This window comes from Myotis davidii, unplaced genomic scaffold (genome assembly GCF_000327345.1).
Source record: "Myotis davidii unplaced genomic scaffold, ASM32734v1 scaffold79, whole genome shotgun sequence".
In the NCBI taxonomy this organism is placed as follows: domain Eukaryota; kingdom Metazoa; phylum Chordata; class Mammalia; order Chiroptera; family Vespertilionidae; genus Myotis; species Myotis davidii.
In genome coordinates, this window is record NW_006294339.1 from 417,306 (window position 1) to 428,095 (window position 10,790).

Here is a 10,790-nt window from a genome sequence, read left to right on the forward strand (position 1 = left end):
AGAACCCTTCCGTTTGCAGGCTGACGCTCTATCCACTGAGCCAAACCAGGTCGGGCACTGACCTGGTTTAAAAAAAGTCCTTGTTTTACTGAAAAGAGGCTCAATGTCACAGGGAGAAGGGCATGCCTCTAGGCTAAGCTCCTTCCCTCAGACGAAGCCTCCTCCGCCAGGGAGCCCTCCTTGATCTGCTACCTGGGTACGCAGGTTCCTGCCCTCAGTAAAGTGAGTCTGGTTTTCCCCCTCAAGGCCTGATGCATAATAGGACTTCTCTTGGGCATGTCCCAGACCAGAAGATAGTCCAGCGGAAGGGACTGGCTCTAACTCTTCACCTGTCAGGCTCAGGAAACAAGTCCCTGGCCCCTGCACAGAGCTGCCTTTCACAGCCACCCTAGCCCCAGAGCCTCCACCCTGTGAGGGGACCAGGCAGGGCTCATGGCCCCACTTGACTGGAGAGTAGACGGAAGCCCAGAGAGGTCTGGGCCTTGTCTAGGGAACCCATACCGAGGGGGGCTGAGCCGAACTGGCCCCTCGGCCCCACAGCCCCTCAGCCGCCTCTCATCCAGCTGAATTCCAGTCCTGGAGCTCAGAAGGTCTAGGGCCCCAGAAAGCAGGCAGTTACCTTGTTTCCTGAAAACCCCACGAACTCCAGCAGCCTCAGGATCCTAGTAGGAAGCATGGACAGCGTCTGCAGGAACAGAAGCAGGTGGGCACGTGCAGGGGCAGCTCCCCTTCCCGCTCCCCAAACCCCGAGAGTCCTGGGGGTAATCCTGGGGGTGCAGGATCTGTGTCTGCAATGCCAGGTTTCCTGGAAAGCCAGCTTCCCCAGACAGAGAAGTATGACAGTCGACAGGAGCGGACTGCGCCCAAATTCTCACCACTCCCCACTGAGTCACCTTGGGCAAGTTACATATCCTCTCTCTGCCTCCGTTTCTCATTTGTAAAATGGGAATAATAATAGCCCTTACCTCATGGGGGTGCTGTGCAGATGGATCAAATTAATCCATGTAATGCCCATAGAAGGGGCCTGCACATGTTAGTCAGCTATTGTTACTACACTGAACCCCTACTTTGGACCAGGGGCTCTCACTACCTTTGATCCTCAGAACAGCCCAGCATAGAGGGCTCACTGACCCTTTTGACAGATGGGGAAACTGAGGCACAGGTAAGTGACAGGACCTGTCCAAGGCCCTGAAGCTCATCAGAGGTGGAGGCAGTCCTTGAAGCCAGGACGGCCCGGCTATAACCTGCTAAAGCATCCACTGCACTTTGCAGCTGTGTTTCTCAGCACTTGGCCCAGGAGCCCAGCTCCCATTTTACATAGGAGGAAACTGGAACTCAGAGTGGGGCCAGGACCCCTGCCCCTAGGCCTGCTCTTAGAACAGGCTTTGCCTAAAGTGGAGAGAGCTGCTCCCACCCCCTACCGACTACCCCATATCACTCATACTCACACACACACACACACACACACACACACACACACACACACACACACACGCTCCTCTCAGGTGCAGGCATGGCTTTTCTGAGCCTCCCTGCTAACTCCTACTGTTCCTTCAGCCTAGGATGCCCTTCCCTGCCTAGAAAACTTCCCCCACCTATGGATGGGTCAAGATCCAGCTCAAATACTACCCCCTCCATGAAACCTTCCCCACCTCCCCCAGGAAGGGGTTTGGCTCTCCAGTCCCTGTGGGTCATCAGCTGTTTCCGGGCCTGTCCCCTTCCCTGCCATTGGTCCATGTTTAACCACCAGCCTCCAGGGCCAAAAAGGCCCTGGTTTACTGTTTGTCCATTTCTGGTGCTATAAATACTGCCACTGCAGTAGATTTTAAGCTTTCAACTTGACCTGGGAAGAAATGCACAAAAGGGACTCTGGAGCCAGTGCCAGCACCCACTCCACCCCCACCCAAGCTGGGCACCCCCCAGGCTGCAAAGGGCAGCTTCACCGCTGGGGCCAGGGTTGGCACAGAGCCAGGAGCCCAGCAAAGACCATGTGTGCAGCGGGATGTGCAGAGGAGATTAATTTTGAGCCCAGACACTGGACAGGGGCAGGGGCACTCCCACTCACCAGGTTGAAGGCACCCACACCAAGCTTCACGCCTCCTTCAAAGTGCCTGTGGTTCTCCCCCTTGCAGTATTGTGAGGACTGCACGAGGCTGTCCAGCTCCCTGCAGAGGGAAGCAAAGCACATATTGGGGGCTGGGTCTGCCCCCAGCTGCGCCTAACAATGCCCCATTCCCAGCTGACCTCAGAACTCTCCGTGGTAGAGTTATAACAGCTCCAGCAATCCAGGAAGCTGGTATTTCCAACCACCTCTCCCTCCGTAATATCACAGTCCTCACCCCTAAATGTCAGCCATATCAGCCACAGCGCACCTGCCTTGTCCAACACCTAGGCGGTTGCTTGTGCTCTGCATTTTGTCTAAAACACTTTCTCAACCTCAGCACTACTGGCATCTTAGGCTGAATCATTCTTTTTTGGGGGGTGAGGGAGCTGTCCCTTGCACCATAGGCTATTTAGCAGCATCCCTGGTTTCCACCCACTAGATGCCAGTTGTGACAAACAAAATGTCTCATGGGGGGGCGCGGAATTACCCCCAGTTGAGAACCACTGGGCTAACTCCAACACCCCCTCTTCCTGGAGTCTCCTGGTTAGAATCCAGCTCTTTCTCCAGCCACCAACTGTGCAAAGCCCACATCACAGCCGGCCTGGGACAGCAAGAGGCTCTCAAGGGGCGCCTGCCTTAAGCATCTGAAGGCTTTTAATCAGCAGACACTGGCGGAGGCCTCTCTGTGCCAGGCACTGAGGGGCAGCAGGGAGCCACCAAGCTGCTGCCTTCCCAAGTCTCCCACTCGGGGGACAGACCCCCAGGGGACCTGTGACAGTAAGGACGGCCTCAAAGGAGAACCCTGGGGCTTGACGCAGTCTGGGCGTCAGGGAGGGCTTCCCTAAGGAGCTGACATTTGAGCTGAAAACTAAGGGATGAGGAGGGTTGAGCCTGGCGCAGAAAGAGAGTTTCTGGCAGTGAGAACAGCATGTCCAAAGGCCGTGAGATAGGAATGAGGTTGGCCAGGACCCAGGACCTTATTCTAAGGCGAGAGGAGCCTCGGAACTTGGCAGGGGTGACATGACAAGGCTTGTGCTTTGGAGACATCCCGCTGGCAGCTGGTGGGGAGGCTGGATGCTCGTCCACTTTCCCTCACACAATTCCAGCACAGCCCCCCACGGGTGGGGTGCCCACGTACGCATGGTGTGTTTCACCCAGCAATACCTTGCAGTCACACTCCAACTCTCTGCTGGGAAATGGTCACATCGAATGGGAGCAATAGAGATGATAAATAGTCTCAAGTCAATTCAAGTAAGCTTTTCATGGAAAATGATTTTTAAAGCCAAACTTGGGGGTGGGGGAATGAGCTTCCAGAGCTCTTTGGATTTGGGCATTCCAGATGTTTGTAATACCATGTTAGGTAAAGTGCTCTGTTGTGAGTCTTCATTCTTTCATCCACAAACATGGCCTCTGCCTTGCCCAATGCTGAGACGGCACAGGAATGACCTGGCTCTTGGGCGGTTGCTTCCATCTTAGGGGGGCTGTGGGCACCATCCCTGTGGACTGGAGAGGTCAGGAAGGCTTTGTGGGGGAAGGGGCATCGGGGTGTGTAGAAGTTCTGCTGCTATTCTCAAAAGTACTGTCTGTCCTCCTGCCCCCACCATACCAAGCTGTTTGTTCTGCATCTGTGTTTTAAGTGCCTAGTTCAAGGTCAGGCACAGAGTAAGCAGTCAGGGGAACCAACAGACACACCCAGGAAAACCAGGGGAATAATATTCCAGAAGACTGAGGTCCTGAGGGTGCAGAAACCTGCCCAGGGTTACACAGCATTCTAGGCATCCTGCCTCCAGCCAGTGCCCTCCGCCTCCCACAGAGCAGCCTGAGAGGCACAGGGTAGCAGATGCTGTGCCCAGGACCCTGCCAGCCCCACTCACTTGTAAGTCTGGTAGCTGTTTCGAACTTTGATGCCGCCCTTGATGAAGCTCACCATGTTCTCATCCTGCAGGAGGGAGAGATGCTAAGAGCTGGGCCCGGGTGGGTAGCCAGAGGAAGATCATACAAGACTCTGATCCCTGCCTTCCCCTCTCTAGATCCAGCTCTATGAGGGGCCCTAGAGAAGCGGTTCTCAACCTGTGGGTCGCGGCCCCTTTGGCAGTCGAGTGACCCTTTCACAGGGATCGCCTAACACCATCCTGCAATTCAGATATTTACATTATGATTCATAACAGTAGCAACATTACAGTTATGAAGTAGCAACGAAAATAATTTTATGGTTGGGTCACAACATGAGGAACTGTATTTAAAGGGCCAGAAGGTTGAGAACCACTGCCCTAGAGGGAGGGGGTCAGAGGTCAGCCGAACCAGGTCTCCCTGCCCTTGGGTCTTGAGATGGGGTCTTGCTTACCAAACAAGACCTGCAAAATGCCCCCTTTGTTCTGGGAGAATGGTCTGGAGGAGACCCTCCCCATGAGTCCCCCATGGTTCCCAGGGCCTCCTCTCCGTGGGGGAATGTGGGAAAGGAAGAGGGGCGCTCATTTTTGGGTGGTTTGTGTTTTTCACAAGCTGGTATTTATCACATCTGTAATTTAGAGCACTAATACCTACAGCCCACCCAGCAGTTCCACTCCTGGGTGTACGCCGGGAGCAATGGATGAACATGGGATGTGGAAGTCGCCTTCGAGAACGTTTACAGCCCCGCTGCTCATAGCGGCCAAGAACCAGAAACAACCCCAATCCCCTCCGGCAGGAGAATGAATAAACAAACTGGCGTATTCACAGAAAGCACACCACACAGCCACTGGATTGGGGGTGAAGGAAGCAAGTCCCACAAAGCCTGAGGCCTTACGAAGCCTGACGCCAACTGAAACATAATATGCTGTTCAGACATGAACTGGAAGATGAAACGGCTATTTTTTAAAAATAGGATGGGGAGTGATTAACATAAAACTCTAGCTGGTGTTCCCCCTGTGGAGGGAGGCAGGGCACAGGGTGGGAGGGACCCAGAGGGGAAGAGACTTGCTAGCAATGCTGTGTTCTCCAGTTGGGTGGGGGGATTCGTGAGCATTTATTTATTATGTGTGATACTAGAATAAACAAAATAAAAGGACATTCCTGGTGCAATTATTACAGTGATCCTAATGAAGGATTAGCATTAAATCCAGTTCTAATCATCAAAAGTCCAAAAAGATAGAAAAAATAGCAAAGAAAATTAAACAGCGCCCCAACAATAAAATTTATATGTGCTTTTCCACCCTAATATATATGTTTACATGACAATTATATGTGATAATTATAACCCAGACTTTTTGGTAAAATCATGAGGTGATGGTTCTCTAATTACCATAGTGGGTAAGGAGCGCAGGTTCCTAGTCGGTTCAAATCCCAGCTCTGCCCTTTGCTAACCATTATAGTGGGTAAGGAGCGCAGGTTCCTAGTCGGCCAGGTCTGGGTTCAAATCCCAGCTCTGCCCTTTGCTAACCATGTGACCTTGGGACAGTGGCTCCTCCCCTTTGCAGGTCTGCGAGATCAAGATTAAATAATGTATGTCCATGTTTGTAAGCACAAACATGCAGTGTGTGTGTAAGGTATGTAAAAACCACATACCTGTAAAGTATGCACAGAGTCTGGTACGTTGTAGAAGATGCTACAAGTCAGCTTTTTGAATGAATCAAGTCAACTTGTAAAGCAGGCTCTGTGCCCATGCCTGTCATCCCATGTGACCCTCAACGGGAACACAGCAGTCGGGAGGTGGAAGCGCATCCTGGTCGCGGATGGGGCCCACACCTCTGCAACTGAGCCTGGCCAGGGCTGGGGGTGCTGGGGTGACGGAGCCTCAGTCCTTGTGGAACCCCAAGGGAACTGATCTTGGCTGTTATAGACCCTTCTGCCTTTGAAATGGTGGCCCACCTTCTGAACGCCCAGGCTGCTTGTATAAGCAGGGGGTTCCTACCTGCAGGAAGGTCAGGGCTGCTCTCTGCAGCAGGCATTCTGCGTAGCAGACCTCAGCGTGGATTTCCTCTGTGGGGAGAAAGCCAAAGCCCTGTGGCCTCCTGGGACTCCTGGCAGGAAGCCTGGGCCAAATCCTCCCCCAACCATCATCGCCACTTCCCATGCCCTGCACCCCATCACCCAGGTCAGGTTCTGCAGTGCCCACGCTGGTCTGAATTCTTGGCTTGCATTTCCTGCCCCTGGTCTTCCACCTGGTTCCCCCACCCAACACCCAGATGTCAGCACAGGGCCCTCAGCCTGCTCTCCTGTCCTCCAAGCCCTGCTGTGGCTGTGCAAGGAGATGAACAAAGCAGCTGTGGGAGCAAGGGAAGGAGACCTCACGGCCAGGGACGCTTTCCAGAAGACAGGGCATTTGGGTTGAAAAAGGAAGAGGCCCAGGAGAGCCAAACCATCCCAATGTTGGGGGACGGCTGAGGCCCAGGAGGTGGAAGTGGGGTGAGATGGGAGAGAGGGGGGCAGGGAAAGAAGAGGCGGCTTGCAGAGGGACCTGGACACTGGTGGGGGATTACAGACTTGGTCCTGTGGGCAGCAGGGAGCCATGGGAGGTAGGAAGGAGGGAATGGCACCATCACATGCACTGTTTCTTGCTGGAACCTTCTAGGGCTCTCGAGGTGGGGAAGACCATTTGCCGCTATACTGAAGAGCCCCAAATTGTTCATGGTTGCCTGCTGCTACCTCCAGGACTGTCGCGTGGGGCACAAAGACACCACGTGGCTCTGGCCACCCAGACCATCTTCCACTGCCTTCGGCTGCCTTGTCCCGGGTGTCACCTTCTAAAACCACATTCCCTCTGGGGCTGACGAGATCACTGCTACCTAAACCAGAGAACCTAACTGCGCACACAGTGCTCAGCCGCCCTGGCCCGAGGCACAAAGCACAGAGACGCTCTCTCGCTGTCTCCACGTCCTCGGCAGGTGACGCCAGCAGGCAGGAGAGTCTTATTTGCTCTCCCTTCACCAGAGAGCCACTCCTCAAAACCCACGTGTGTCCCGGCAACAGGCCAGAGCTCAGCCCCCTCAGCGAGACTGGGAGGGCACCCGCCCTTCCTGCCCCTCCCGGGGCCCGGGCTGGGCTGCCGGGGCCAGCAGGGCTGAGAGGACATCTGGGTGCCACACCTTCTGTGAACTGATCCATGGTGGGGCGGTGCACAAGGCTGCTGAAGGAATCGGTCACAGAGGACTTCTTCCGGTACCTGAAGAGGAGAAGGAGCCTCTGATCATTCAGGGAACGTGAGTGAGGATCCAGGGTGAGCTCCTGCCCCTCCCCTAGGACCCTACACGCTGAACTCCTGGCGACTTCTCTAGATCCAGGGCTTTCTCATTTCTCACACCCGGGCCCTGCTGCTGCCTCTGTGTGGAGCCCTCTCTCCTCCCTCCTCCGCTGCTAGTCATCCTTCACAAACCAGCTCTGGCATCACCTCCTCCAGGAAGCCTTCCCTCTCCTCCAGCTGAACCCCCAGGACCCCTTGAGCTTCCCTATATCACACTGGGATGCCACTGTGTAAGCCTGTCTCCCCACCAGGCAGTGTGAGCATCAAACTGGCCGGGGTCTGGTAATTCTCTGGGTGGCCAGCACCCCAGCACCCAGCACAGGGCATAGCCTAGGGCAGTAGTCGGCAAACTGCGGCTCGGCAAACTGCAGCTCGCGAGCCACATGCGGCTCTTTGGCCTCTTGAGTGTGGCTCTGCCACAAAATACCGACTTCTGCGCATGGGCCACAAAGTTTCAATCGCACTGTACGTGCGTGCCCGCACATGGTATTTTGTGGAAGAGCCACACTCAAGGGGCCAAAGAGCTCCATGTGGCTCGCGAGCTGCAGTTTGCTGACCACTGGCCTAGGGCAAGCATGTGAATGACAGTCACCTGTGCACAAACACTCAGGGGTCTATTGATTCATTAATTTAAGCAGTAACAATACTGAACACCAATTACACAGCAGGTCTTGTGACTTGTATTTTCATTCAGTCCCCATGACAACCCTGTCATTGCACCCATTTTATAGAGGGGAAAGTCGAGTCCCCAGAGGGACCAACCTAATGTCAAAGAATTATTAATGACAGAGCCAGAATGTGTCTCCTAATCAGGCCTGGCCCTGGGAGCCCAGTGAGTGGCTCAGATAACAAGTTTCCTGAGGCAGGGCCGGGTGTTAGCCTTGGGGACACAGCCTCTTTGCCAAAAGCAGCAGTGCTCATAATGGCATTTTAGGCACTGGGTTAGGCCAGGGTGACAGAAGGATGGGCCTCATGACCCCTCAGCCCTGTCTGCCCCAGGGCCCGACCTCTGACACAGCAACTGCGCCTCCTTCATCATGTTGCCAGCAAGTAGGATGTCCTGAGGGTCAAAGGTCATCATGGCCTGCATCTCCAGGATGGTGGCATACGTCAGTGAGTGGTACATGCTCTCCTTGGTTCTGCCAGAGAGAAAGGACATGAGAGCACCAACTCCTAGAACTTCAGAGACAGCTGGCCCTGTGCCAACTGCCCACCGTCCCCCTCCCATTCTGCCTGGGGGTGAAGGGAGGTCCAGGGAGGGGCAGAGCCTTGCCCAAGGTCTGAAGACCTGGGATCCCAGCAGAGTGGCTATAAGTGACGTTCCAAATCTGAGCCTCAGTCTCCCTTCTGTTCTGTAGAGAGAACAGCAACAGGCTGCTGTGAAGACTCAAAATTGGCCTCAGGCCGCACTTCCCAGCACTCAGGCAGGGCCCACCTCTACCTGCTGCCTCTCCTCCCACAGGTGCAGGCAGAGGGAGCCGGTCTTTTCCCCGGGATCTTTTCTATCCTCAGCCCCGCCCTGGGCTTCCCCGTGCTTGTCCCAGGTCCTCCTCCCCCCACTGCCTGCCTTTCCCAGTCCACCCTCAGGCCACACTGCTCTCTGGCTAAGCCTCTCTGGTTAAACCCTCCAGGCTTCCACCTTCCAAGAGATAACACTTGGGTCCGAAGCTCCACACAATGCAGGCCCTGCCTGCCTCTCCAGCCCAGTGGTCCTGTCACTTCTGCTTCTGCCCTGTGATCTGGTCGCTTTCAAGACTGAACCCCATGTGCTCTCCTCAAGAAAATCCCACAGTCTCCCTCCTCCCAGGTCTTCTTCGTGCATGCTGTTCCCTCAACTTGAAATACCCTTCCCTTCCCCTCCTGTTCCCTGAGTATCAAGGCCACTTGGAACCCAGGGCTCCCCACTCAGGGAGCCCGTGTCTGTAACTGCGGAGAGGCTCAAACGGAGCTTGTATCCGCAGTCACAGCTCCCTCCCCAGAGCAGGCACCTCAGGGACAGAGCTTGTGAGGATGCATCTGTCCTCAGCATCGGTGCCCCTCAGGCAGGAAGCCTTCCCTCCAGCCTCCCCAACGAAAGGGTGTGCTGGGGCTGGGGTAGGGGGTGGGGAACATTTAGTCTCACACATGGAGACAGCAGCAGGCAAGTTGGAATGCGAACAATGCCAGTCCCTCTCTGTACCTGGGGAAGTCAGAACGTGTCTGGGCCTGGATTTATGTCCCTGCAAAATGGGAACCATCATGCTGGTCTGCCCGGGTCCCTGTGGGCTGGCTGGGGAGTACCCGTACCCGGCACACAGCAGGTGCTGCAGTGGTTTCACTACCTTCCCTACATCCCCTCATTAATTACTTAGGAAACTCCGCAGTGCCAGGCTATGCTGGGAACTTCAGGGCAGAGAGATGACTAAGGTTTATAGACTGTGCGATGGAAAAATCACGTGATTTTACCCATTTTCCTGCTAGTCTCATTCACAAAGCACCTCTGTAAGATAAGCTGCTCTTTTACTGCTGGGTCACCTTCAGGTGAGGGAGTTAGAAGACGCTGAAGGAAATGAGTGGCTGGCCCACGCCTCCCCAGCCTGGGAGCTGTCCTCATCTCCCAGACCTTTGCTAGGACTGTTGAATCTGAGGGCAGTGGCTTGTGGAAAGGAGGCCACGGCCGGCAGTGGGGGCAGAACTCAGGCTTCGGAGTCCCTCAGACACGGGGTGGAATCCGGCCTTTGCCAGTTACCGGCTGTGAGGTTCTGGTGAGGCTGGTAGCCTCTCTGAGCCTCAAGTTCCTCCTCTGTAAAATGCATACCATGACCCTTCTCTCCCAGGACTCTGGTCAGCTTAACGAGGATGCCCAGGCCAGGGCCATATCGCTGATGATCAACAAATGTGAGTTCCTCCATGTCCTGCCAGGGTCAAGGGTCCCTGCCCAGGATAAAAGCTTATTCCTTATTAAAGAGGGGTTTCTTTTAGCACAGAGACCCAAGCTTCCCCAGAAAACCCCTGCCACCAGGCCTCTCTGACTCTCAAGCCCCTGCCTTTCCCTTCCTCTCTCCCTTAATAACCCCCCCTCCCCACACCTAAGGCCAGGCACTCAGCCACACCCACTCAGCCCCACCTGCTGAGCCCCACTCAGCCCCACCGGCTGAGCCCCATCTGGTGCTGGGCCCAGGAGGAAGAACAGTCCCCTGGGCAGCTGGCAGGCAAAGTGGAATTTCCAGTCTGAGGCGCAAGGCCACCGCATGCTCCTGGCCCCTCCCAGCCCACCACCTAGAAGCTCCCCAACTAAGGTATGGACTGGGATCTGGGACACAGTGGAATGACAACCTCCCTGACTTCAGACACTCCAAGTTCTTGTTTGCACATATAACATCTAGACCCCGGGGAGCAACAGCCCCTCGGCTCTGAACCGGACCCAGCCACGGCGCATCACGCCCCCTGGGGGTCTCACCGTCTGGGCTTGGACCAGCTATCAAGATG

At 55.2% G+C, this 10,790-nt stretch overlaps 1 protein-coding gene across 3 annotated transcripts in view; it reads right to left on the reverse strand.

Moving 5' to 3' along the window:
• The window catches only part of TTC39A (tetratricopeptide repeat domain 39A), a 40,312-nt gene that overhangs the window by 17,698 nt on the left and 11,824 nt on the right, over nucleotides 1–10,790 (reverse strand). For 2 of the 3 annotated variants that reach the window (XM_006768294.2, XM_015566930.1), the window contains exons 3-8: nucleotides 8,330–8,464; nucleotides 7,168–7,244; nucleotides 5,994–6,061; nucleotides 3,979–4,043; nucleotides 2,066–2,165; nucleotides 620–685 (exon numbers count right to left, since the gene is read on the reverse strand). In XM_006768294.2, coding sequence (XP_006768357.1) covers nucleotides 620–685; nucleotides 2,066–2,165; nucleotides 3,979–4,043; nucleotides 5,994–6,061; nucleotides 7,168–7,244; nucleotides 8,330–8,464 — 511 coding nt within the window. The remainder of the gene's footprint in view (nucleotides 1–619; nucleotides 686–2,065; nucleotides 2,166–3,978; nucleotides 4,044–5,993; nucleotides 6,062–7,167; nucleotides 7,245–8,329; nucleotides 8,465–10,790) is intronic. The other variant, XM_006768295.2, reaches the window with a different exon arrangement.